This window comes from Malus domestica, chromosome 01 (assembly GCF_042453785.1).
Source record: "Malus domestica chromosome 01, GDT2T_hap1".
NCBI classification, from domain to species: domain Eukaryota; kingdom Viridiplantae; phylum Streptophyta; class Magnoliopsida; order Rosales; family Rosaceae; genus Malus; species Malus domestica.
Genome location: NC_091661.1, coordinates 17,651,844 through 17,679,795, shown reverse-complemented (window position 1 = coordinate 17,679,795; position 27,952 = coordinate 17,651,844). Strand labels below are relative to the sequence as shown.

The 27,952-nt window shown below is 38.8% G+C and overlaps 3 protein-coding genes across 3 annotated transcripts; 2 read left to right on the top strand and 1 right to left on the bottom strand.

The window, feature by feature from the left end:
- The first annotated feature begins 2,841 nt into the window (after positions 1–2,841).
- Positions 2,842–10,982, top strand: LOC103408321 (C-terminal binding protein AN-like). The gene is made up of 9 exons (XM_008347238.4): positions 2,842–3,848; positions 4,838–5,058; positions 6,466–7,066; positions 7,834–8,002; positions 8,100–8,230; positions 8,931–9,722; positions 9,847–9,894; positions 10,027–10,140; positions 10,556–10,982. The coding sequence occupies exons 1-9, from the start codon at positions 3,168–3,170 to the stop codon at positions 10,625–10,627; spliced, it is 2,829 nt and encodes a 942-aa protein (XP_008345460.1). The 5' UTR covers positions 2,842–3,167; the 3' UTR covers positions 10,628–10,982.
- A 3,529-nt stretch (positions 10,983–14,511) lies between these two features.
- Positions 14,512–19,590, top strand: LOC103417618 (protein REVEILLE 3). Its single transcript, XM_008355789.4, has 9 exons — positions 14,512–15,065; positions 16,088–16,145; positions 16,793–16,916; positions 17,000–17,176; positions 17,299–17,427; positions 18,009–18,118; positions 18,273–18,332; positions 19,005–19,121; positions 19,199–19,590. The coding sequence occupies exons 1-8, from the start codon at positions 14,773–14,775 to the stop codon at positions 19,110–19,112; spliced, it is 1,059 nt and encodes a 352-aa protein (XP_008354011.2). The 5' UTR covers positions 14,512–14,772; the 3' UTR covers positions 19,113–19,121; positions 19,199–19,590.
- Positions 19,591–20,188: 598 nt separating this feature from the next.
- On the bottom strand, positions 20,189–27,413 carry LOC103408445 (uncharacterized). The gene is made up of 10 exons (XM_008347326.4): positions 26,339–27,413; positions 26,110–26,208; positions 25,741–25,940; positions 24,728–24,921; positions 24,402–24,507; positions 23,970–24,274; positions 23,182–23,604; positions 22,613–22,694; positions 20,867–22,498; positions 20,189–20,519 (listed from the first exon to the last, which is right to left on the bottom strand). Exons 1-10 carry the CDS (start codon positions 26,404–26,406, stop codon positions 20,356–20,358), a joined length of 3,273 nt encoding a protein of 1,090 aa, XP_008345548.2. The 5' UTR covers positions 26,407–27,413; the 3' UTR covers positions 20,189–20,355.
- Positions 27,414–27,952: the final 539 nt, after the last annotated feature.

Below are 27,952 nucleotides of genomic sequence, written 5' to 3'. Positions count from 1 at the left end.
ACTCAAGTTGTAGGAGTGCAAATAATATTCCTTATGCTGTATTGACTCAAAATCAGAGTCCAGTGTGAGACTGTATGTCTTTATTTATTTTTATCAATGTGTGAGGTTGTATGTTGCTTGCATGTATAATGGAAGGATTTTGTAGTGACGGTGTTATTTCTAATAACCGCACTTGTCCGAAATATTTCTCAATTAATTATATACATATGATATGAGAACAAAACTTGGCTGCTGCTGAAAATTCAGCTGCCATTCCTTCTTTCACCCAATAAGATTTGAACACGAGTTCAAATCTAATTGGATAAAAACAGGAATTGCTGTTGAATTTTCAGTAGCCAAGTATTGTTCATGATATGAGGAGAAATGATAATCAAACACACATTGAAAAAAAAATATTAATTAAACACATGACCTCAAATGCATAAATCATGCGTGAATATTCTTATTCACCAGAATCACGAGTTCGAGTCACGAACTTAATGTTTGCATACATGTTGGTTAAGGCCTGAATCAAAATGAGAGTGAAGTATTAGGTTCAATCTAATCTATTGCTTACATCAAGGAATTGCCTTAAGGAGAGGCCTGGCAGGTCATGTTTGTCGTGTTCATGTCTACCAGTTATTTTAACACATCGTGTTGTGTCAAATTCGTTATCATAACGGATTCTTTAATATGTGACTGATAACAACATGATTCGTCAACGAGTTGTATCGTTTCGTATAGAGTTAATGGGTCATGCAAGACATTACCATGCCTAATATCTAGATCTGGCAAACGATATCTTATTGGATGACTTAATAACGACCTGATTCGTTAATGGATCGTGTCGTTTCATGTCAAGTTAACGGGTCAAGCAAGAAATTACCATACCTAATACATAGATCTGGTAAACGATATATTTTCGAGTTCTTAATAGGTAACTCAATAATTACCCGACTCATTAACATGTTAACTCGAAACCTGTTATTTTGATTTTGTTTCGTGTCAAATTAACAAGTAGTGCAAAAAATTGTTAGACCTATTTAAGAGGGCACAATAGGTAGCTAGATTCGGTAGCCGTAATCATATATAATTCGAAGGCCATTTGTGGTCACAAATTTAAAGGGAAAATTATTGCAAACATTAAGAGCCATGGATGCGACTTCACTCATTCTTTGTGTGCTATCATTTCGGTATTTTCATCTTTTCTGCGAGTTTTGATTAGGTGACATTGATAGTACGAATCTTTTGCTTTCTAATCCATCATGTAAGTTTGAAAATTGTAGACTAGGTTGAGCAGCCGCCCGCCTCCTTTGCATGGCTACGTACGTGGAACGAAAGATGAGGTCCACGATCGGATAACTTTGCAAGGCTCCAAATATTTTCACAAATATATGAGATGGGATTTAATTAAATTCCTCCACTTATCTACTTTTGATCCCTAAAAAGTTTGTAGCTAAGATTAAAAGTATTTACTGCTGCATTAGAAGTTTGGAGTTTGATTTAATTTCTTTTATTTTTTTTCCATTATCGCTTGGATAAAGAAAAAAACTAACTTTCATTGAGTGGTATTTGATTGAAAGCAAATCTCACGTTTGATTTTGTTGTGAGTTCAACAGTCAGTTGATGTGAAATGAACCATTTTTGTGAATAACTTTGTTGTGAGCGAACTTTGTTGTCTTCCATGTAATTTTCTTTTATCTCAAGTGAAAAATTGAAAGCTAAAATACAAAATGGTACCATATAAGGAAATAAGAGAAATAAATAAGTAAACCATAAATGAAAAGTGATGGTGATACTTACCACCTTATTGATTACTGTTAAATGAGTTTAATTCGATCTATCTACTACACTAATTTTAAACTTTATAGTAATTTAACGATAACTAAAAGGGTGATGAGAAAAAATGTACTTGAAATAAATGGGCTCTTCCTTCTCGGAGTTTGCCCACTGTTTTTATTTGTTGGGCTATTCCTTGTTTAGTTCCGCTTTCATGGGCTCTTCCTTCAATTCTTTGATTCCTTATTTATTAAGGGTAGCGTTTTAAACACACCATTTCTCACCTCATACACATTTTTCTTGTTTCGTAGCCATTAAATTGAAGAATTAAAATAAAATCAACGATCAGGATTAACAGGATGTGTTCACAAAGTAAAAAAAAGGAATCGCTATCCATTTGTTAAATGCTGTGTGCAACATACACTTACCTTGATTTATGAATGGATGTGGAGTGGGCATATAGGTTGGCAAGGAAGAAAAACTCATTGGTAGCATGGTTAGGCCACATGTGGGCTTCGTTCTACATGAATTCATACAAACATAGTCCAATGGGCCAGGCTGAAGGGGTAAAAGGTACCTCAAGACTGTTTGGTAGGTTGGATCGGATCGGATTGGATATGTCCACTTAAATTAAACAGTGATTACCACCACTTTTAAGTATGGTTAAGTTCATCGTAAACGAGATAAGGAATTGTGGCTGGGTACCAAAGCCAAACCAAAGAGTATCCAACACCACCGTCATCACTTGGACTTAATGCGTAGTTTTGGTTTGAGTCAGTTTGTAACCATCGATCGACACTGATTTCTCCCTCGAATAAGAAAACTATTTGTCACAATCGTCTGCCAATACAATTAAAACCGCAACATTAACTTGCGAATAAGAGAATTATTTTCCCATAACCATACCCAATTACCCATTTACGCATGGTGGTTCAGTTCAGGAAAAAAAACATAAACGACAAAGGTTGTTCATTTGTCTTCTAGCGCAAAACGACGCGTGTCGATCACAGTTGACTCCGTCTGCATGCACCCATCTTTAAACTGACGAGACAAAATATCTCCAACCAGGCACCTCACACCAACAAAAGTCCAAATCCTACCTTCATTTTTCCCACTCACCCAAAAATCCCAAAAAAAAAACACTGTCTCTCTCTCCTGGCTCTGTTTGTAAATTTCCTCCCTATTCAGAAAACCCTGTTTTCCGCAACGACCCTCTTCGTGTTCGCAGCCTCTACCCGAAACGTGGATCACCAGAGAGCTCTGGTCTTCCAATCTCTGAAAAAATAAATCACCGTAAAAAAATATTTAATTGAAAAAAAGGGGAGAAGTCGCTTCTGTGTATTTTGATTTTTCGAAAACCCTAGTTTTCCGCTTCCAGTTCTTCAATTTCGATTGTGAATTTGGGTTTTATGGGGCAGCATGACAAAAATTCGATCCAAATTCTAAACGGGCCGTCGTTGGCCCACTCCGCCTGGTTCGAAATCCGGTTGTTTTACGTCCGGGTTGCGCCCTGCGTGATTGGGAGCGTTCCCGACCACCTCACGCTCCGCCACCTCCGACGCGAGATTGGGGTATCGCTTGAAATCAACGGGACCCGGGTTCCCGCGTCGGACTCGGCCTCGCTCACGCTCCGCCGAGATCGGGTCGATAAGGAGTCGTCGGAGGTGACGTACGTCAGCACCGATAGCGTGAGGGTCACCGGTGGGGTTGAATTTGAGGTGTACGAGAACAATGACATGGTTCTGTGTGGGTCGCTGGAGCGGATGGAGGGTGTTTGGCTCAATGGAAATGCGGGGGGATTGGAGAACGATTCGAGAACCGGGTGGAGTGTGGATTGCTACATGGCCGCCTCGATCAATTCGGGTTCTTCCGCCTTTTTCCGGCCAAAACTCGGCGTCTCTGCACCGTCAATAGAGGTATATATCGCCGGGTGTTGCTCCGGGGTGCCCGTGATATTGACGAAAACCATACAGGTTAGTCCGAGGCGGAAGGGCCCGAGGCATGCAACGCTCGATGCCATTCCGGAGGATGAGGAGGTTGGGAAGGAGCACACCAAGGGCTGTAATGGGACGATTCGCCGGAAAGTTCAGGTATTGAAATGTTGCCATTGATTTTGTTGTTGAAAGTTTTGTTCTTCATTTGGTTTGTATTGAATATGGTATCGATAATTGTTGGTAGCTAGCTTGTGAATTTGTGAGAATTTTGGTGGTGTCGGTGGTAGAGAATTTGGATTTCTGATGAATTTATTTAGGTGGGAATAATTTATGTCAATGGATGCACAGTAGTCTGTGGCCTTCTAGCATAAATGGCTATTGTAGAAACATCAGTACGAGTCATTTAAACTACGCTTTTGATTGAAATACAGTATCTTGAGGCTCTTCAGAATGCTCCACGAGCCACTGTTCATTTGAACATATATATGTTAATTGAGGGAATGTTGCTGTTAAGTGGGATGATAGTATAATCCACTCTTCCGACAGGGGACTGAAACTTGGTAGGTAGTTGCTATGATCATGTTTTTAATTTATTGCACCCAAGTTTTGATCCAGTATTCGTCAAACCTGTGGGTTCATATCTCATACAAAATTTATAGCACTTAGAAAATAATCCATTTTGTGGTTTTCTAATGAACGGAGAAGGGGTTGCTTTAAGTTTTTTCCCCCTGGATTTGGTTGTTGAGGGCTATGTTAGTATGGAAATGTTTATTTTTCCCTTTAGTTTTTTCACTCTTCCGAAGGGGTTGCTTTAAGTTGAGCAAACTAAATGAAGGGCTCTGTAAGGTCAGTGACATACTAGCGAACAATTTAGGTTCCTTTGCTTTTACTTTTTGGTGCACATATAGACGCGAAACATATAGCTCACTGGGGCTTGAGGTATATATATGTTTTTTTTTCGTTGGTTTTTTTTTTTTCTTTTGAAATTTTGATTACTAAGCTTTTATTTGATACTTAAGTCTTCCCGTTTGTAATATCATTTTGGGTTGGATTACCCCCATTACTTCTGTACTGGAGGAAAGAAGCATATTTATCATCTGTAGTTTAAACTGACTTGGGAGTCCTTGATTGGCGGCTGTATGCAGATCACAGACTCTGAAATTGATGAGTATGAGGCAGAAGGGAAAATCGGACATCATTTCTACTCTGATGAAATGTACACCGGTGAAGACGGCCAACTTACATGGTTTAATGCTGGTGTTAGAGTTGGTGTTGGAATTGGCCTTGGGATGTGCCTTGGGATAGGGATTGGTGTTGGATTGCTCATGCGTTCGTATCAAGCGACTACCAGTAATTTCAGGAGGAGGTTTTTCTGAAGTGGATAATTGGAAACTTTTATGGGGAAGTCAAGGGAAAAGGAATAACGAAATAATAAAAAATTGTGAGGAAGTGAAAACGGCATAAATCGGTAACATAAATCTGTTGAGCATGAGTTTTTGAAGTTGGGTTGGAAGTTTTGTACAGTTTTTCTGTTTAATAGTTTTATGTTCAGATAAAAGCGCTTACAAAGGATGCCAAACTTGTTCATTTCACTCCAAAGGTTGGTTGGACACCATTGAAATGTTGTTTCAATGAAACATAGACACAGGTGCCAATGTGGATAACCCGGCTCAGCCTTCCGAGGCAGGAAAATATAATAAGCTTTGAAGATCTGATGGAGCTGTAGGTAATAGCAAGTACTTGTTCAGCGGCCAGCACAAGCTTGTATGAGGTTCGACTTTGCCTTCGTGGAAAATGTATGTATTTGGCTATGTTTTTTTCATATCTTGTAGAAAATTTTGCAGTCCTTGGAGTCTGTTGGGAAAGTTCATATCGTGGATGTTTGTTTTTGTAGATAGTGTACCGTTGCATTACTTGCATCGACATTTGATGTTTTTTTCTTCTCTCTCAGTCTCACACTCAGTTTAATAAAATTCGATGCGAGCGAGCAGTGTGCGTGCGGTTGATGAATAATTGTATTGTTTCTTCTTGCCATGTAGGTAGCGGATGCGCATATGTTGTTATTAGATTTTGGTCGTACATGAGTTATATGTTATTCGTGAGACTTCCTGAATACAACCGATGTATGAAACGCCTCTTTCACAAGGCGTTGTATACAACCGATGTACACAAGTGTTGTAGATAAAGATTTTGAGACATGTCAAATGCATATCATTCGAATGGGAAATTGTGCTACAGTTAGTCGCCAAACATCCACACTCGATATTAGTTGTTTTTTTCATTTTAGAAAAATGTTATTAACAAGATTTTTGGCACGCAAAGAGAGTGCAGGATAATTATTGTGGAGCGTTAATAACAACTTTCCTTCTTAAAATAGCTGATGATAAACAAAATAAATGTAGGAAAAAGTAAACCAAATTAGTCAAAGCCATAGGGGTATATTTTTATGGTGCTGCTGACCGTGGTACGTCAAAGATGCTAGATCCTCTTCCTAATTAAAGGGAACAAAAAAATACAAAACAAAAACTGGGGACATGAAGGTAATTATGTAAAATGAGAGGGGCAATGTGGTGAGTTGACAGAGCGGCAGAGCCGAAGAGGACTAGCTAGCTAGAGCCTAGAGGCGCGCACTGGATCTCATCAGCATGGACACTTGAAGCTCTCAACTCTCCGGCAAATCAATGGGAGCTCTCGCTCACCTTAACCCCCAGAAATGCCCAAAATTACAAGCGTAAAACCCTAACCCATCGCCGCCACAAACCATGAGCGCAAGCACCGGTCACAGATCCCCTGCAACAATGCCCCGCCGTAACAGCCCTGCGGCTTCACCCTCATCGCTCCCCTTGGTCGTCACTCTCAATTGCATCGATGACTTCGGCATGGAGCAGGACTCCTTGTCCGGCGTCGCCGCTGTCGAGCACGTGCCGCTTAGTCGCCTCGCCGAAGGCAAGATCGAGTCGGCCTCCGCCGTGCTCCTCCAGTCCCTCGCGTACCTCCCACGGGCCGCCCAGCGCCGCCTCCGCCCCTACCAGCTCATCCTCTGCCTGGGCTCCTCCGACCGCGCAGTCGATTCGGCCTTGGCCGCCGACCTCGGGATCCGGCTTGTCCACGTGGACGTATCCCGTGCCGAGGAAATTGCCGATACGGTTATGGCGCTCTTCCTCGGGTTGCTCCGCCGGACGCATATGCTCTCCCGCCACACGCTCTCCGCTTCGGGATGGCTCGGCTCGATCCAGCCGCTGTGCCGTGGGATGAGACGGTGTCGAGGCTTGGTTTTGGGGATTATCGGCAGATCTGCGTCGGCTAGGTCTCTGGCTACAAGGAGCTTGGCCTTCAAAATGAACGTTCTCTATTTCGATGTTCAAGACGTAGAGGTACCGATTCGATCATATTTAGTTCTCCGAAACTCATATTCAGCTAAATTGTACTAAAAGATCTGATGTTTAGTAGCTCGAAATGTGCATCATTTTGAAGTTAGTGAATTCATTTTTAAGTTCTAGCATTTGAGTAGCTGAAAGATTTGACCTTTAAATGTGCTTTTTATTGTTCATTTTGATATTGTTGAGACAATGCACTTTTTTTATGTTTACCGTAGCTTGTTATGATGGAAATGTGGTAAAGTTTGTGTTTTCGGTCCTAATCTATGTTCGGAGCCTAAAATGTAGTCTAGTTTATTATGAATCTGATAGCGGGAATAAAGAGAGTAGATTCAATTCATTTTGATGTTTGAAGTTAAGTTGTGGTTCGTTAATATTTTCTTTTGGGATTGGATATGGGTAGGTTTTATTGAAGCAGAATGCATTACTTGTCGAGAAATTGTGGACTTTCAGTTTTTTATATATCTAATTATCTATTGGGGTGGTAGGCACACGTTGATGTTTTAGTTGCGAAGTACTGCTTACAAGTATCCTAATGCTTATTTGAATTCTGAAAACTATTGTTTTTAGTTTCTTCAAATACTTTGCACTTGAAACTTCTTTTGGAAATAAACTTGTTTTTGCCACTTCTATTGATGGAAATTGACTCAATATTGCCATTGCATACTTTCTAGTTTGGAACTGCCTTTTGCGTCTCATATTTGATTCTTCTGGTTCTATTTATTGTGTGCTGTATGAACGTTTTGCATGGTACAATATCTCAGGTGAACGGAAAAGTGAGCATTTCTCCTGTAAGCTTTCCTTCTGCTGCGAGAAGAATGGATACACTTAATGATTTACTGGCTGCAAGTGACCTCATTTCATTGCACTGTGCTCTGACAAATGAAACAGTTCAGATTCTAAATGCTGAATGCTTACAGCATGTAAAGCCTGGTACATTAATCTTCATCTTGGTGCCTGTTTAAGGAAATTTTGGGATTCCTTGTATTTTATATTAGCATGGAATGATTTTATAAGTGTTGTTGTGTAGGAGCATTTCTGGTCAACACAGGGAGCTGTCAACTATTGGACGATTGTTCTGTGAAACAGCTTTTGATTGACGGAACCTTAGCTGGGTGTGCTTTAGATGGCGCTGAAGGGCCACAATGGATGGAAGCATGGGTATGCTAATTCTTTGTGGGCTATCGACTTGTTAACATAGGCTGTGTGACTGTGTCAATTTCTGGCAAATACTTGTGCTTGAGTGCTGCAGCATGCTTTGCAATATGCCCAGTTAGTCTAGTCCCCTTTTTGCTTCATTTCAGGACTTGTCTCCTGCTTTCTTGCTGTATTAATAGGTTTGGACTTGCTCATAAATAGCTTGGGAGCTTTAAACGATGTGTAGATCATTTTTTTCTTTCTTTTTTGGCAAACTGTATTCACTAATATGCAAAGTATGTGTTTTCATTCTAGCCTTGTACTATACCCATCTTCTCATTGACTCCCCCCTTGCCTAATTCAATTTTTTTTTCTTCATTTCTTATCAGTCTTACATCCTTAATATCTGAATTATTGGATGTAGATTGTGCTCTTTGGAGTAAAAAAATGCATCTGCATTGTTAACATTAATTATCTTTGTACTATCACATGGCTCTATAACCTTTGGTATGAAACCCCATGGTGTTTATGGTCCTGTTTACATGTGGTAATATAACTTACAGGCATGAAAGGCAGAAGGGAATGTAAATTTTACCTGCTTATGGATGATTGTATATTCTTAGTATTTTTCTCTTTATTTCTACCCACATATGAATGATGCACATCTGGAGCATTTAAATTTGATATACCAGGTTGATGCTAAGATATCATGGGTTTACTTCAGGTGAAGGAGATGCCCAACGTGTTGATACTTCCACACAGTGCAGATTATAGTGAAGAAGTATGGTTGGAGATAAGGGAGAAAGCTATCTCCATATTGCAGACATTCTTTTTTGACGGGATTGTTCCAAAAGATTCTGTCTCTGAAGAGGAGAATGAAAGTGAGTTAGGTGATGAAAATGAAGAGTCGGATAAGCTGGACAGAGAAAATAACTTGCAGCTATCCGTTATTGAGCAACCAACTGAAGTCATTCATGCAAGCCCGGAACGCTCTCAGAATAAAGAAGCTATTCAATCCAAGGAGTCTCCTAGCCAGCACCAAAGTTCAGGTTTATCTCAAAGTGCCACTCGACCTGATGGAAGACGAGTCAGATCAGGTAAGAAAGCCAAAAAGAGGCACGCACACCAAAAATCCCGGCAAAAGTCAGATGATCCTTCACGAGAAAAAGAAAGTACCTCGCAGCGGGAAGAAGATACAGCTATGAGTGGAACTGATCAAGCGTTAAGTTCCAGTTCTCGGTTTGCCTCCCCAGAGGACTCAAGAAGTAGGAAAACTCAAATAGAATCAATGCAAGAATTGCCTTCCCACCATCTTCAAAAATCTATTAAGAGGCTCAGTGGAAAGCCTGGTGAGCTGTTGAAGGATGGGTATGTTGTCGCTTTGTATGCAAGAGATCGTCCCGCCCTCCATGTCTCAAGGCAAAGAGTTAAAGGTGGCGGTTGGCTCCTAGATACCATGTCAAATGTAACAAAAAGAGATCCTGCAGCTCAGTTTCTCATTGTTATCAGAAGCAAGGTTAGTATGCAAGAACTTATTTCTTCTCTTGGACCTAAATTGTAGTCTATTATTCAATCTATGCTGGCTGCTGTGTTAATTATAATCTGGTTAGCTGATATGAAATTATCGGTACCTTATACAGGACACAATTGGTTTGCGATCCTTTGCTGCTGGTGGAAAGTTATTGCAGGTAATATTACTTTATCAATTGTCACTCTTGGAAGTCTAAATTTGGACGAGATTAAAAATTGATCTCAAAAGCTGACTATCTGACTATTTAAGTGCTTGGGGATTAAAATCAAGTTCTACCTTAACATTGCAGATAAATAGAAAAATGGAATTTGTATTTGCCAGTCACAGTTTCGATGTCTGGGAGAGTTGGATGTTGGAAGGTACTCTGGAGGAATGTAGGCTGGTTAACTGTAGAAATCCTTTGGTAAGTTCCTTTACTTTATGTAGTTGCATCTGCCTTCTTGTATTTTAAACTGAAAATTTGACTCTAGTGGACCGTGCAATGGTAGTTCAATAACCATAGGTGATTTAAGTTGCCTTGAACGAACATACCCCCTACCCCCGAGAAGAATTTAAGATAAAAACTCTCCTGTGTAAATCCGTGGTCTGCCGAGTCTACTAATTTGAATGATTATGTGCTTGCTTTATAATTTTTAAGGGTTATACATCAACGGCTGAGCAGGAAACAATATTATAAAAAGTTGCCTCTCCTTTCCCAGATGTAATTCTCAGCCGATATAGTCCTAGAAGTGCTAAATTGTGAATTTCATAAACTGTAAATATTGTTGCCAATTTAATCCTTCTCACCGTTCGAATGTCTGGTTGATACAAAACTGTAGGCTGTTTTGGATGTAAGCATCGAGATTCTGGCCACCATAGGGGAAGACGGGGTTACACGTTGGCTTGATTAGACTGCGACGAGAAAGAATACTAAGAATCCTAACATTTTTATTCTTATTTTTTCCTCTTTCTGAGGTTTGTATCATTTTAAAACAGCTTGAGAGTTGTAAAGCGTTCTTTTTGTTATTATTTTTTGTTCTTCTACACTTCTCTTTTTCGGGTTTTCCGTCGCATAATGTTATCATCTGGTAGAGGATTTGTGTTGTGGGTTATTCAGCCTCCAGATATTAGGTGCGTGTATTGTGTAATGTACAAGTGATATCCTTTGGTTTGTTCCAATGGATGGCGGTTGTATAACTCATCCATCGAGGAAGTTTCATTCGGAGTGTTATTTTACGAGTGATGAAGCTTATTGTTTCTCTATCATTCGGAGTGTTATTTTTATTCTGTTTGAATATGTGCTTGAATTCATTCGGGACGCGAGCAAAACTCGTATTTTGATCATGGATTAGAAATTTAAAGAGAAATTTCTGTTGTCCTTTCAGTCGACGAAAACCAATCAAACTTTGAGTACAGAGGGAGGAACTCATTGCTCTAGCGAGCTTAGGTTCGCGGTTCTATGTTACCAAACTCGAATTAAACACAAGTAATCCGTAATGTTGTTGTTACTGAATTTGGCTACCCAAATTGGTGGGGAGAAATGCAAACAACAGAATTTAAATGGATTTGCTTGCAAATATGGTAATCAATTGCCAACCACTAAACCACATTGCTTTTCCTTAATTAGTGTGGTTAACATTTGATTTGATAATTAAGTCATTAAACTAATCGGGTTTGCTGGTTTAGTACGGATTCTTGGACTTTAGTTTGCCAAAAGGAGTGGCAACGTCTTGATTAACATTTCTGTCAAGACAGTGCTAGAAAGAAACTCTAGAGCTTCCCCTCCATATCTTTTTCTTTTTCTTTTGGAGAATATTATATATTATATTTGAGGGGCACACATGTCATCATCTCAGCCCTAGCCGTTTGGTAATTTTAGGATCCGGATCCCCTCTTGATCATTAAAAACTGAGTCTACTAAGCAGATGATCGTGGTCGTTAAAATTTGATCCAACAGCTACAAATAAAAAGTCATCTAAAAGTTATAATAATTGTAACCGTTGAATTAAATTTCAACGATCACAATCGTCTGCTCACTTTTTCAAGGTCAGTAAGGGATCCGATTCGTATTTAGGAAGGAGAAGAGATCCTGTAGCGTTATGTGTAAATTTTCTTTTAAAATTCTTTGTTAACATGACACTGCATTCGTGACATGGAAATTCGACTCTACAAAAAGTGTGATGTTGCTCACGTCACTCCCCAAAGAAAAATACGAAAAACAAAGAAGGGGGATTTGGCCATGCCCCCTAAACTATGACCAATTACATCGTCCCGTGTAGCTCAAAAACCTGGGGAATTTTTCAAAGCGACAGCATTGGCACTTGCCACGTGCCAGTGCCGCTCCCCGCAAGCCCAGCACATAGTTTGATACCATATCCTTGTGTCGCCACGTGTGCGGTCATACCCAAGTAGCCAAGTAGGTAATATTTTTAAGGGTGTGTGGGGGTGTGCTATCCACACACCCCATTTTACTTTTCACACACCCCTTGATAATTTTTATCCGTTAATCTTCTTCAATTCATCCGATCTGACGCCCGAAAATTAAAAATGTGTGTGAGAAGTAAAATACGGTGTGTGGATATCACACCCCAATTTTTAATGTCCCTTACATCAACAAATACAATATTCATATGGCCTAATCGGATAAATGGTCCCCGTGGTCATAAGGTATTCGAATGATAGTCCTTGTGGTAAAAAAATTCGGATTTAAACCCAGTGGTCATAGTCTGTTAGGATTTAAACTCATGTGGTCTAAGTCTGTTAGGATTTATGCCCTTCTGTCATTCCTCCATTAGGTTTAGGTTGGCAAAATCGGATAAATGGTCCCCGTGGTCATAAGGTATTCGGAAGATAGTCTATGTGGTAAAAAAAAAATTCGGATTTAAACCCCTGTGGTCTAAGTTTGTTAGGATTTATGCTCGAAACTAGAGGTTTTGTCATTTCTCCGCTAAGCTTACAGGTGGAACTAATAAATCACATAATTCATTAAAATTCAAGATCTAATAAATCAAATAATTCAAAATGCCTTTATAAAATTAACGAGTTTTTGACTCCCGAATGTCCAACCGATTAATTAATTCTTTATACATATTCTATTTTTCTTTGACAAATAAGATAGTAATCGTTGGCGTTTTCCCAGAATTTTACGTAAACCTCTCTGAGATAAATAGTTTTTTTTGTGTAATTGTAAATGTGAAGTAAGTCTTCGTATCCTATTGGTGAAACTAACTATTTGAAATTCAATAGATCCTCTATTTTCGTCTTTTTCTTCTTGTGAAATAACTAAAATGAATGAATTTTTTTACCATAAATTGAAATCTTCTCTCCCCCCTCCATTTTTATTGTAAGATATTTTTTATTGATAGATACTCAGAGAAACTCTGCGCCACCTGTAAGCTTAACGAAAGAATGACATAACCTCTAATTTCAGGCATAAATCCTAATAGACTTAGACCACAAAGGTTTAAATCCGATTTTTTTCTACCACAGGGTTATCTTCCGAATTCCTTATGACCACGGGGACTATTTATCCGATTTGGCTAACCTAAACCTAATGGAGAAATGACATAAGGGCATAAATCCTAACAGACTTAGACCACATGGGTTTAAATCCTAACAGACTGTGACCACAGGGATTTAAATCCGAATTTTTTTTACCACAATGGCTATCATCCGAATACCTTATGACTACGGGAACCATTTATCCGATTAGGCCTATTCATATTCATATATATCATAACTCATTATTTTGGACAGAGATCATCTTCTAATCTCTCCCACCAAAGTCACTTAATTAAGTAATCCGGATCCTTAAAATTTGATTTACTGATTAAAATTATTATAATTTTTAAAGGGAACCCCTATTTTTAGCCGTTGGATCAAATTTCAAATGTCCAAATCACTTGGTTAGGTGGCTTTGGTAGGAGAAATTAGGAGAGGATCTCTTTCCTATTATTTTTTATCAAACAATAAATTTGTTAAATTAAATATTAAATTAAAGACTCGATCGAGTTTTAATTCATGCCGTAGTGTAAGGAACTACTTTTCTCAATAATTGTGATAGAGGACCAATTGTTATCATAACTCATTATTTCAATGGAGTTGTGTTTTTTTTTTCCAAATTTGAAGGTAGTGATTTTAGTACTTTGGTTTTATATTTTTTTATGTTAATTACTCAAAATTACTAAAAGAATGAAAAGTGCGCAAAAAAATTAATAAGAAAATTAATATCATTTAAAAAATAATTTTATTATAACACTTATATTAATAAAAAAAATATTTTACTTTATATTTAAAACAAACTTAAGAACGTTAATTGATAAATACTATTTATTTTTTAATATTTACATTTACAAACATAGAATAATTACACTTTTATTTATAAAAAAAATACGAGCGAAGGTTTTAAAGCGCGGTGTTCACTTCAACTTTGCTAAATCCATATTTGCTTAATCTTTTAGTTTTTAGTAAGTTATTGAGATAAAAAATCTCGAGGTGTATCTTACAAAAAGGGATGTGATATTCACACATCCCTTTTTACTTCTCGCACCTTATTAATTTTCAATCGTCGGATCTGATGAATTGAAAAAAATCAAATGACAAAAATTAATAAAAAGTGTGAGAGGAGTAACACACTCCTAAGGGTCGTACCCAGTGCACAAGGGCTCCCGCTTTACGCAGGGTCTGGGAGAGGTGAATGTCGACTAGCCTTAACCCCATTTATGGAGAGGCTGTTCCCAACACTCCTACAAAAATATTAAGTTCATACGTAAAGCGTTTGCTGAGAGATTAATAAGTGTATAAATAGAGGTATAAATATAGGAGCAAAATGGCCCAAAGGCGGCTACATTTCTAGGCCCCACCTCATTTCCTACCAAAAGCTAAAAACCCAAATCAAAGGGCAAAGCAAAGCAAAGCAAACCAACAAAAATCACCAGAAAATTCAAAGAAAATTTTCAATTTTCTGTGGTTTTTTTACAAACTTGATAGCTTTCAGTACTTGTATTTGATAATTTGAGCTTTCAGCTTTTAGCTTTTAGCTTTTAGCTTATAGCTTATGCTGTCTCTGAATCCAAACCCAGCTCAAGGTTTCTACTTATTTGATCCCATGAATACCAATATGGGCCTTCCGGGTCTCAATCCTATGCCGCCGCCGACAACTGGTGCTGCTTCAGCTACGGCGGCGACCAGTACGACTGCTGCCTGCACGTCTTCGTCCGCGCCTGCAAACGCCGCGTCGATGTCGGCGGATGATCAGAGCAAGAAAATCCGGAAACCGTATACGATTACCAAGTCGAGAGAGAGCTGGACGGAGCAGGAGCACGACAAGTTTCTCGAAGCTCTTCAGCTGTAAGGAGTTCAATTTTGTGTTATTAGTATTGTTTCTTTGGTTTCTGTTTGGTTGCTGGGAAAATTGGGGACAGGGTGTGGAAAATAGATGAAAGGGCTGCTTCTTTTTTAATTGTTTTTAAAATAAGAATTAATGGAAAAGCGTTGCTTTCAGTTTGCATAAACGAAGATTTGGAATTGAGATGGTGATTTTTGTTCTGTGATGGATTATTGCATTTCCTATTAACCAAGTAGAGAATTGGAGCTTATTGAAGGTCCTTCGGTTTACGGATTTTTCTACCAGTAATTTTAGATAATTTGATGGATTTTATTAGTGAATTTGTGCCAATTAGATTAATTTTACGAAGTTGGAGCTAAATTTTGTCCCAAGGATGAGCCTTTTCGGGCTTGTGTTAGTGGACATGATAACCGGCGTTCGAGTGTAAGCAAATGAGACTTTGTATTTTCAAAGAGTGTTGTTTTGGACACTAGGATGTATTCAAAATACAAATCTCGCCCAAGTTGATCCAGTTGTTTGGATTAGTTCATCCAAATGGTGGAATATTTATGTTATGCAAGTTGATAATCTCTGAATTTGATGATTTCTAAATCCCAATTTGGGATTTACTATTAGATTTTGTTCTCAATATCAAAATTTTGTTAATAGGTTTTTTTAGGTACTCATTACATAGTTTGGTATCCAATAAAAATATGATAAAGGAGAGGTATCAGGTTGTACTAATATAGGACAGACGTTTGTAATTTTTAATTCTTTTTTTCCTTCAGATTTGTTGAGTAGAAGGCCTTGCTTTAGTAGTTTTGATTGGAATGTCTTGATAAGCTGTTTTATCTATTTAGTTTCTCTTCTTTTCATGGTCAAGATGTATTAATGTTTCTTGAGACTACGTGAGGTATCTGGTATTTTTAACTCAATATATATGTTTGTGTTAGTGTATGTAGATGTAAGCCTTGCAGTTTTAATTCACATGAGTTGTTCCTCCACGTTTAAGCATTCTTATGTTTGTTCACTTGGGTTAACTCAGGTTTGATCGTGACTGGAAGAAGATTGAAGCATTTATTGGCTCAAAAACGGTTATCCAGGTGACTGCTTATCATAGTCAAATTTATCATGTATTTGCAGATAGCAAAAAACAAAAATGTAGGATGAATATAATATGCTTAATATTTTATTTTTTTGCTTTAATATTTATATAATTACTTGGAGAGTGATGTTAGATGGTTTTGGTTGTCTTTAAGTACATGGTGAAGGAATTGTAACTTGTAAGTAATTTCTTGTGGGTACTTAGAAGGATCTCTAACATTTTTGTAGGTTCTGTAAATTTCTTTTTGTTGCGTTTTTTGGTTGATTGAAGATAGAGAAACTGACTGTTCTTTGAATTTGTGGATAGTGAACTGATAAGGAGAATTTCTATGTTCACAAATTTTCAGATTACATATAAAACAACATCCTCTAGTCATGTGTATGTATTCCGATCTCACTTTTTCAAGCATAGTTTCATGTTATCGAAAAAATAATTAAAATGAAGTGAATATCTTGGACAAGGTGACAGAGAAATACATGCCCCTGCAAGTTTTATGCTTCTTTCCTTGTAGAATTTAAATACCATCTGAGAAATCTTGTCTTAGTAAGCACTATCTGCTTCGTCTTGTCGTATTTCTTTTTGCTCCATTTCAATGCGTATGTGTCATGTTTTCATTGTACTCATGGCAAATGATATTCCTTTCAGATACGAAGTCATGCACAGAAATACTTTTTGAAGGTTCAGAAGAAAGGGACAAGTGAACATGTACCTCCACCTCGGCCAAAGAGGAAAGCGACTCATCCATACCCACAAAAGGCTCCAAAAAGTGGTCAGTATAGTCAACCATTGTTTTCTTGTCAATGCTTCTTATGGTTATCATAGAATTCTTGTTCATAAGTTAATCTCTGGCAGCTGCAGTTGTATCTCAAGTAGCTGGGCCGTTTCAGTCCTCATCTGACTTGCTTGAACATGGATATGTTTACCAGCCAGATTCCTCAATTGTGCTTGGAACTCCAGTTAACGCTGCAACTTTATTATCTTGGAGTTATAACTCTGTGCCACCAGTCAACGTGTCGCAAACAATTAAAGGTTTCATATTTTTCTGCCTGCCTTAGTGATTTAATCTTGATCGATTTGGCCATAATAATAAGTTGTTTTCCCTATCTTGTTAAAATACAATTTTTTATATTTTTTATTATGCTTTTTCTTAGACGAAGGAAGGTTATCTGGGCCAACTGTTACACATAACTCTTGCTACAGTAGTAGCAATGAAAGCAACCCGACAAATTGGAAAGTGAGTGAGACAGTTGATCGAGTAGATCCTGGCCAGCCACACAGAGGTAAAATTCTCTCTCATATTTTTAATGCCTCCCTTCATATGCTTGAGTTATGATCTTCTTATCGTGTTAAAATCATAAGAGCTGCTTAAGGAGGTGATATTGAAGTCTAGCCTTTGAGTTCTACATTATCTCCTTGACCTTCTTCATATAGTTTGGCAAATTTTGGGTTTAATTGGTAACTTTATCGAAAAGCTCCTGGTACCGTTCATTTTAACAAAAAACCATATTTTTACACTAAAAAGTCAATCCTGGTACTATTCACCTTACCCTTTATTTTGTCCTTATTGTTAAAACTGAAAGTTTTCAAGCCCTTTTAATTAGTTTTCCTTTTTTTTTTCGTTTTTTTTTTCCTATAACACCAGAAAGGATGGAGGATAATCAATGTTCCATCACTGTAGTAGCTCTCTGTTGACCATGGGATGCTTTTAGATCCCCGGTACTGTATACTGGTCTATGATCTCCTCCTTAGGAGTTGAAGATGTTGCTTGCATGTAGATTCGCCTCGGTATTGCAATGTTTATATGCGTTTATGACATTTTTTTATGTTCTGTTGGTATTAACCGTAGTTCTTGTATTTGCAGTTTTGCCAGATTTTGCTCAGGTGTATAAATTTATCGGAAGTGTATTTGACCCCAGTGCAATTAGTCATTTGGAGAGACTGAGACAATTGGACCCCATAAATTTCGAAACAGTAAGTCAATTTTGACTGTTTGTAACCTTTTTTATTTATTTATTTGGCCACTCATATCATCAAAAGGGTTCAGAATTATACCCCCGTGAATTTACCGGAAGTGTCTTGCTCTTACTGGTAAGTTTACTGAAGGGTTCTATTTGGTTCTTCCCAGGCACTTTTGCTGATGCGGAACCTCTCCATTAATTTGACAAGTCCCGAGTTTCAGGATCATGTGAGTGTTCACCTTCTCAACTTCAGCATGTCTTTCTTGACTGCAGTATGGATGCCTTAGTCTAATTGTTTGCTCAAAGAATCAATATTATAAATTTCTATCTTGACGGTTCAAAACTTTGCCGACATCTTAGGAACATAATGTTCACACCTTGTGTTTGGCAGTTGATAAACTGAAATTTCATTTTTGAATTAAGACACCTAACAGTCTCTCTCATTAAGGTAATAATCGACTCTATTAGGTAATAATTGACTACTTATTAATGAAGCTCTGGAGTGTGAGGACCAGATGTCTCTGATGAGAGACGAAGCAGTTGTTGAAGAATGCCTTGTGCACAGAAGTTCTGTAGTTAGAAATTTGAAATTTATTGATTGCCGATCTAAAAATATGCTGGACTTCTTTTGTATCCCCTCTCATCATTGGCAGCGGTGACTGTTACATCCATTTTGTTGCACGAGAAGTTTTAAGAAAGCGTGCTCTTTCTATCTGAAAAGTTCTTTAGTTTTTAACTTGGAATGAATCTCTCTAAGCCTTGCTTGTGTCTGTGAGCTTCCTAGGACAGGTCGTGCCTTTCACTCTTCGGTATTTGTGTCGTTTCTAGCTTTGTGCTAGCTCTGACTAAATTATATGATAATGTTATTTGCATATTAACGGTTCTCTTTATATACACAGAGAAAGCTAATTACATCATATGCTGTCGGCTCCGACAAAACTAAATCAGACGGCAATTGCAACTTCTCTCGCATTGGTAAATCAGAGAATGCCATCCTATCTGCTTGAGAGACGAAGGTAAAATGGAACTTATCAACTCCTCAATATTTACGGCGAATATCTAGCCGTTGCTGACTCTTAACTGTGGATTTCAGGGCGGAGCGTTGAACGACCAAGTTCACCAATAGTTATTGTGCAGAGTGGCTTTGTACATATGTAGAATACGACGGTTTTGAATACACGTAGCTTGTGAGGACCAAACCCAGTTTTGTGTGCATACCATACCAAACCCAGTTTCGTCGGGAAGGAATGTGGGATGATACAGTCAACTCCAACGTCCGTTCGGAGGCCGTCTTGTATAGAATTTCTAGGAGATTGTCGTTGACTGTGGACTCTGTGCCGTTGTAATAGTTGTTTTTGGTTTTTACATAACTGGAATAAAAGTAGGACCTCAAAACGGTGACAAACAAGAGAAACCTGCTACTGTATGTGGTCTCCCCGTCTCCGTCTTAAACAGTAAACATTCTGCAGAAAGGTCTTACCTCTAGTCTGTTCGACGTCGAGCCTTCTCCGGTTAAGTCCGGCTGTTTACAGCTCACTAAAGGGCCATGTATATTGAATGAGGATCCTCTCCGGATCTTCTTTATGAGGATTTTGGGAATCCTCTAATAGCATCCGTTTATCATATACATCGTGTGGTCAGTCTTCATCAGGCATTGTTTATATTTAATTTTAAATAAAAAGATTTACAATGATTTCTGACCGCACGATATACGATGATCGAATGTGATTAGAAAATTTCGAGGATCCTCACAAAGAGGATCCGGAGAGGATCCTCGTTCATGTATATTTTGTGTATGTGCTATTGATGCAGTCTGAATTTAGATTATTTTGCTTTCTAACGAGATGAACGTTGTTTTGTGTAAGCAAGCAGCACTTCTGCTAGTATCATAACCGTGTTAGATAAATTTTCTTTTAAGTGCTTCTTGAAGTTGCTTTTCCGTAAAGCGCTTTTACAATCTACAACAATTTAGCCTGCCCAGAAATTTATTTATTTTCTTTATTCAATTCGTGTTGAGTGGCATATGTCACCCTCTGTGCTCTTCCTCGTGGCTTTCAGAAATCAAATAAGAACATGAGAAACGAAAGGTCAAGAAAAATCCATTAATTACACCACCTACCCTCAACACATCCATTTCAAGGAAGCAATATCAAACACATCGCCCGTCCGTCGAGTTGCACATATCATCCAAGAGGACTCTGAAATCTGAATACATTGAAAATACACCGAGTTTCGAGACATCCGAGTGACCTATCTATACCCGAAACCCATGTCCAGTTTGTGTCCGTACGTCCCTTGAGTGTGTCCGCTACCAGCAAACTGGTGAATCTGTTTCGGGTTTGACCTTAGTTCCATCTCAATGAGCCTTTGGAGTGCCTCTGGATGGTGGTTGCTTCCACCGGCAACATCAGCAGCTGAATTAAAAGGAAGTCAGTATACCACATGAAATTTCCAACATTACAACATAAAGCTCAGCCAAATTTATAAGGTAGAAGATGTCAATTCGATGTTAAGACTCGAAAATAAGAAAGAAAGAATGAAATCAAGCAATTTTTGGAAGTTCAAGAAAGTTGAATATCAAAGAGCTCCAAATATTGCAGGCAACAACTTTGGGAGATTTAATCACTCGAGTTATTGCTAGGAAAAAAAAAAGTAAAGGTGCGAGAAGCCACTACATGAACGCATTAAAAACAGAATATCATGCAGACACAATGAAATCAACCAAAGTCATTAACAACAGATGCACAGAGAAGTGCCTTACCGGGCGATGGCATTCCATGAACACCAAAGTTGGGCTGCCGGGGACCAAAAGGGAAACCTTGCATTGGGTTCAATTCTTGCATAAAAGCCTGACTGTTTGGATGAGCAGGTGGAGGTGCACCACGATTGGGATGAGGAGGCTGGGGTGGAGAACTGGATAATCCTTGTCGCAGGTGAGGCGGAGGAAAGTTGCCTTGCATATGCATCTGTTGCATCATAGGGTGATGCGTGTGAGCATCAAACCCAGATTGACCAGTGTTGGGATGATAGAAAGGTGGACGAAGCATATTTGATTGAAATTGATGATTTGGTGGAGGATCGCTTCGCATAATGCCTTCTGGCCCCATAAAATTAATCTGAGAGTTGATGTTGCCAGGACGAGAGTCTAAAGGGTGGAACGGGGGACCCACATGATTCAATGGAGGATGATGGAGCTGTTGAGAAGATGATTGCACATTAAGGTTCTGAAATGGAATATCAGGCTCTCTCACATCATAAGGACCACGAAGAAAAGGAGGAGGAACTTCTTGGCTTCCCATTCTTCTTTCATCTTTAAAGGCAGAATTCATAGCTGCCAACTTTTCAACAATGTCCACATGGGTGTTTGGGGAGGAGAACAATTTGCTTTTCATTTGACTTCGAGAAGACATAGAACTTTGTATGTTCAACGGTTCGCTGGCTGCAATCAAGCTATCCTCCTCAGGAAGTCGAAAATCAGGATGCCCCTCAAAGACCCCAATCTTAGAACCCAAGTCGGTTCCAACCTGTGATGAACCTACTTCAATATGAGGATTATTGAGACCTAGCCACCGCTCTTCGTTCATATCTGATTTTGTTTGCTTCCGCCTATTTGCTAAGTCACTACTACTATGACTAGTTGAGTTGGGTCCAATTTGAATTGCAGGAGGAATTAGACTGTTATCTGTCACAGGAAAAGGCACCCCATGAGGCTCCATAGGATCTACCCTTGCAGACCCAATTGGGCCCCTCTTAACAGAAACTGGCGCTCCAACTGTTTGCAACTCTTTCATAAAAGCAGTTCCAAACAGTGTTTCAAGGGTCAGGTTCTTCCCTGCAATAGAAACATTTTCAGCAATTTCCTTTTTTGAACTGTGACCTGCAGTGCCAATAGTCGCTCCTTCAGTGCCATGTAATATTTCAGAATATGTTGTTTCTTGATTATAGGATGGTTCCATATCACTCACGCTTGTTCCCTTCTGCAACAGTGAAAGTAGGTGATGGGATGCATTATTATCAACATTAGCTTTCAGCTGCTCAGGCTTTCCACCAGCCCCAGGAGGACTCCGCTTTTGAACAGGGGGCTGCAAGGTCGGAACATTTTCACTAATACCAGACAGAATCGATTGTTCAAGGTCTTCACATGTAAGGACTGTCGAAACTGCCTCTGGTTTAATACTTTTGGAAAAATCCTCAGAGTTACCAACTGTAGGAGATACTACATCTGATTTCATAACCCTGTCTGCAGGTTCAGAGGATTGAGAAGAAAAACTAAGAAAACTGTGATCAAGTATCTTCCCATCAGAAATGCCGGATCCACCTTTTTCACCACCAACGATCAATGAAAGTAAGTCATTTTGCCTTCCAGATGAGAAATCATCACTAGGTTTCCTTTCTGCAGTAAGATAGAACCATTTAAACTCGAATGTACAATTCCAGTTCCAAATACAAACAATTTAAGTTGGAAAGCACTTTAAACTTTAACTCCAAGATATCAACAGCTGCAGACCTTCTTCATGAAACCAACAAGCAAACTTGGAAGAATGGGCAGTGTCAGAGCTCTGTGTCTCATCATCTTTAATATCTTGATGCTGTAGAAGCACAAAAGAAATAAATGAGATTCATAATTCAAGCTAATGACTTTTTTTCATTTAAATAAGAAGAAAAACACACATTTGAAACATATAAACCATGAATTGCAGTTAAAAGTGATTTTAGGGGGAAATATGCAGATGGGTGCTTCAGATTAAAGCTGAAGCAAAGACATTTGTTTTCACACTGATATTGGACCACAAGATAGAACGCCAAAATGTAAAACTTATTTTGCTAAAGTGTAATTTTAATGGACCCTATCAGCAGGTCTTAGCATGGTAATAGCAAGCCATATGCTTGCACAGATGCAAGAAGCCAAGAAAGATTCTGGGACAGGGGAATTCGGTCACTTTATGACTGTATCATTATAAAATGTAGAATGAACCAAGACCTTGGGGAACTTGAACTGTCCTGAGTAATAACCTTTGCAAGAACTTATCGAAAATCTGTATATAGGAAAAGAAAGACATTGGACGCCACAGTTACCTCAGTGATATTAGAGGAGCCAACTACATTTAATGCTACAGCATTGGTAAAAAGCTTTTCCAGTATCGACGCAGAAGGACCTTGATTGGATTCACCAACAATCTTAGTCCCCATCACCTTCTCAGTATTGAGGCTAATTACTTCACTATTTCTGGAGGCTTCTAGAGCTTGTGATGTATTAGATATGTTATAGAGTTGACTCTCAATGCCAATTATCTTATTCAAGGCACCTTGAGGTGGTGACGGATTTCGATTCTTCTCACTCATGCTATCAACTAAGGCATGAGTACTTGCACTTCCATGTTGCTTGCTCAAGATCATTTGTTCAGTTGATTGTTTCTCCACTTGGTTATCCAAAGTCCCACTTAAAACAGGTTTACTTTTGGCATGCAAGATGTTTTCCTCAAGTTCAAAATTCCCAACCTATCAAAAAGCACAAAAGATATATTCTATTAATAGCAGAACACAAATGATAGAGCATGAAAAATGGGAAGATTCAAGCTTGGGTTGGCACTACTACATGGTACTTTAGTAGCAGCGTAAACTATATGGTGCACAGATCAGAAAAAACCGAATCACAAAACATTGACAAAGTTTCAATTATTAACCCAACATCACAAACAAGTGAATACAAATTTCACATGAAAAACCAGCCTTCTGCAAACATAATGTCTTAGCACTTCAAGCAAGATTGTTATCATTTTAATTCAATAAATTAGGAGTTCCAATAATTATAATCCTTGAATTCAGCATCTTCATCAACGATTAGCGAAATGAAATATGGTTACCTCAACTTCATGGGAATGGCTCAAGGATTTTGGTCCAAGATTTCTCTCCAAAACTGTGGTAGCAAAACCTGGGGGTACAAGAGGTCTGGGTGCAGCAGTTTGCAAGAGTAAACTAGATTTTTCAGAATCAGTACTTGAAGCTCGGGGTATGAGACGCTCCTCTACTTCACTGCTTCTATGTCTCCTCCCATCTTTGGAATCATCCACCAGTGTGGCAAAGTCAAAATCACCTTTATTCTTCTCTGGCTTCAGCTTCTGCTCTTGAAGTGCTTTGTGCTGTTCTTTCCTCATCAATTCAAAAGAAGCTGGGAGGAAATCCAACAAATTTCAAACTTGGATTTAACCGAGCAGAACTATACTGACCCAAACTAGATACAAATGAAAGACAAATAAATGATAGAAAGAAAAAGTAAAAATCACTTTCTCAAGTACCTCTTCTCTTTCTTTCCTCTTCTGCTCTTTCCTCACTTGTCAACTCAGAAGAACCAAACGTTTCATCATCAAATGATTCAGTATCCCTCCGCGAGTGAGGTGCTGCCTACAAGTTATAAGATAAGAGGAAAGATATTAGGATGCTTTATATTCACATTATACTATTCTTTGAGATACAGAAAATATCTTATCAAAAAGAAAAAGAGAATAAAATTATGCTGCTCCATGTAAAGGTGGTGGATACTTAAACCCACTACTGCAGGCATTGAGCTTCAGAAAATTGTTTAGACAAGCATGTCAATGCCACAACTAAGAACAAGGTATACCTTGTAAGGACGAGGAGGGTGATATGGCTCATTGGTTCTATTCAACTGGTACGGTTCGTTAGGTTGAACTTTTGGTGCTGATATCCCTGCAGTAAACCCAGCTGGTCTAGGAAAGGAACCACTTCCGAGGAGTCCATCATGCTCAGGAACCTGCCATGGCCGCCGAGACTGGTTCCCAAAATGCCTTCCTGAATCTGATATTGAACAGGACAGAAAGTACAATACGTCAGAGATTAGTTTATCTACAGAGACAGTACAGCAGGGTTGGAATTAAGATGATATTGTCACAGAAATGAGCCTAACACAGAATGAGGACAAAAAGTATTTCAATCAGAAATTAATTTCTTGATAGTTTCAAGAAAGGAAAAGAACAATGGTAGGATTCTAACAATCACCTACAAGGGCACCAGCCACCAATTCTAATTCTATATGCTAATCAATGCTTTTTAATAGTCGATCCTTCAATATCCTCACAACAAATATCAGCTTGTCCACAAAGTAAGTCTCGGATTAAACTTCAAGGGCTTTCCTAAACAGCATAATTTGGACATCCCTAAAAGCATAATCCAACATCCGCGAAAGCATAATCTGGACATCCCTCACAATCCCTAACTACTTTCATGTCACCCTGTCAAAATATATTTTCCTCCTGCTAATGTTAACTGTTAAGCATAACCAATCTTCGCCCAGTCCTTTGGAAAATTGAAATGTAATTTCCATTGTTTGGTCAACGATGAGAGAGTGGTTGGAGGTCTGGGTAAAGGCTAAATAATTCTTAAGTTTCTTCTGTCAAATAACTGCATATCCAATAGATGCAAAGAAGATGAAAGGTGAAAGTCCTACTTAGTACTTACTTATGGAAGACTCTACTGGAATCCCTATAAAGATCGCTGCCAAACTCTACCACAGGAACTAACAATCATATGAAACTTTTTTTCTGAAACATGCAGATTCAACTACATGTGCCGTTTGTACAGAGAAAACCATATCAATATGATTAACTAAAACCTCACCAGAATCCTTATCAGATTGCGAGTCACTATCCTTGTCACTCCGTCCAGTTGAACGACTTTCCCACCTTCCATGGATTGGCCGTGAATAACCAGCTACATCCCCTCTAGTAGGTGGAGATGGACCATACTCGTTTCGCCTGAAACTATGAGCTGACAAACCACTACTTCTCTGTCGATCTTTGAAAGCATCCTCGAATTCACTGATTTGAAAAGGGAAACAAGAAGGAAAGTATCAAACATAATGAACAAGGCCTAACATGGTAGATGAGTAAAAACAACCATCTAAATAGGGCATCTAAAGCACAAAACTACCTTCTGAGACAGAAGCTATAAATACAACAATCAGACCATTCAAAATGGGAATCTAACCTTAATATTGACTGGTCGAACCCACTTGGTAGTTTCTTGCAGGTATCTAATTCACTAAACGACAGTAGGAATTCTCTCGTATATGATATTTTCGACTTCCTGGATCATTGGAGGAAGAGATTTGTTACAGTTCACCAATAGCAAAGCAATGAAATATGCATGAATATATATACACAACAGAAACTGTATCTACTAGTAAAAGCAAAAATGCCAAAAACAAATCTATTACTTTTGCATTTCGTGATTCGTTTCAGTAAGATGATCTGGTGAGCGTGGTTCTTCGTTCTCTAAGCTCATTTTGCAAACGCTCGATGCAAACAGTATATCTGAACTACGTCCTAATCAACGTAACCTCTCAACCATAAAAAAACAACCACTCTTCAATTCAATAGTCACTACACCAAGCTCAAAAGGCAAAGCCCAGAAACCATATCAGCATTCCAAATCAACACAAGAACTTCCTACCTCCACAGAAAGCTTTAATTCAATAATCCATTATTCGCCGAACTGGTACACCGATTCTAACCCGAAAAGCCAATTCGATACAGAAAGTTATACAAATCAGTGCAAGAAAATCAGTAACCCCAGCTCACCCATCATATACTACCATACCCAAAATCGAATTTCGCAACTCCCCAGCAATACAAAATCAGCAAAAAAAGTCTAACCCACTACGGTACTACCACTAGAACCCTAAAAACAAAGAAATTCCGTTCTCTGGTCCATCCAGCTCAATCTACAACAAAATACCCAATACACCAAATATTTCAAAAACCCACCCAAAACTCTCCCTAATCAAATTTTGTCCAATCCAAACACCAAAGCACACATACATACAAGTATGATCAACCTTTTCTGCAAATCAAAACTCGAGTATCGTGTAAATTTCAAGAAAAATCCATCAAAACATCCTAAAAGGTTGGATGAAACTGCTCCGGAATAAGCATCGAACGGGACGACAGGCCTAGGGTTCTATTTTTAAATATTTTTATCTAGATCTTCCAAAAACTAAGGTATTCTCGAACGGAAGAGCTACGGGGATCCAAATGAAAAGAGAGAGAGAGAGAGAGAGATTGACTGGAATTTGGGGGTTTGATCTTCTCAGCCGTGTACTCCTTTCAATCGGGATGCTTAGAGAGGAGAATTAGCGAGAGGATTTGCGGAGCGCGAGAGAGTTGTTTAGAGAGAGAAAGCTAGAGAGAGAGAGAGAGGGACAAAGACAAACTTCACATCGCTGAAGGAGAAATAATTCATTTTCAAAAATTATGAGCGACGCCTCACGCGCTTCTTTGGCTCGTGGCCGCGGTCTCTCCTTTGATGTGACTGAATAATTTGTAACCGATTGATATGTAGACAAGTTGCTTAGAGCAGCTTCAGCGGTAGCAATTGCTCGATGGACAGGCTTCAGCACAGAGTCTGGTTGCCCGAGGGAGGAAGTCCAGCGTTGGCTGGTGAGCCTTAGCGTCAGGCTCGTGGATTCGCGTCGGCCTGAGCGTCTGTGAGTTTGATGTCAAACGTCTGTTTTAATTTTTTTTCTGTCAGGAGCGTGGCGTTCAAGCGAGCGTGGGCGCGTGTTAGGAGACATAAAGTCAAAAAAGGGGCCCGCGGAGCACTAATTGTTTGTTACCATTGGGAAGCCACTTGGCTTCCCCACACCCTTTGGATTTCAACGGCTACAAATTGTGGACCGTTGGATTTCCAACGGTAATAAAAATTAAAAAACCTTATTTAATATCAGTCGTTGGATCTGAGATCAACGGTCCACGTTATTTGACTTTAAAAATTAAAAAAAATAAAAAACAGTTAAAAATCATAAATGTTACCGTTGTGCCACGTGGCACAA

Bases quoted from the DNA above. Each gene is read 5' to 3' on its own strand.
- LOC103408321 (XM_008347238.4), top strand. From the start codon at position 3,168: ATGGGGCAGCATGACAAAAATTCGATCCAAATTCTAAACGGGCCGTCG. The intron at 9,723-9,846 runs GTTAGTATGCAA...TACCTTATACAG, and splicing joins TCATTGTTATCAGAAGCAAG to GACACAATTGGTTTGCGATC. The intron at 10,141-10,555 runs GTAAGTTCCTTT...ACAAAACTGTAG, and splicing joins TTAACTGTAGAAATCCTTTG to GCTGTTTTGGATGTAAGCAT.
- LOC103408445 (XM_008347326.4), bottom strand. From the start codon at position 26,406: ATGAGCTTAGAGAACGAAGAACCACGCTCACCAGATCATCTTACTGAA. The intron at 24,508-24,727 runs GTATACCTTGTT...TATAACTTGTAG, and splicing joins ACCCTCCTCGTCCTTACAAG to GCAGCACCTCACTCGCGGAG. The intron at 20,520-20,866 runs GTAAGGCACTTC...CTTTTAATTCAG, and splicing joins TCATGGAATGCCATCGCCCG to CTGCTGATGTTGCCGGTGGA.
- LOC103417618 (XM_008355789.4), top strand. From the start codon at position 14,773: ATGCTGTCTCTGAATCCAAACCCAGCTCAAGGTTTCTACTTATTTGAT. The intron at 17,177-17,298 runs GTTTCATATTTT...GCTTTTTCTTAG, and splicing joins CGTGTCGCAAACAATTAAAG to ACGAAGGAAGGTTATCTGGG. The intron at 18,119-18,272 runs GTAAGTCAATTT...GGTTCTTCCCAG, and splicing joins ACCCCATAAATTTCGAAACA to GCACTTTTGCTGATGCGGAA.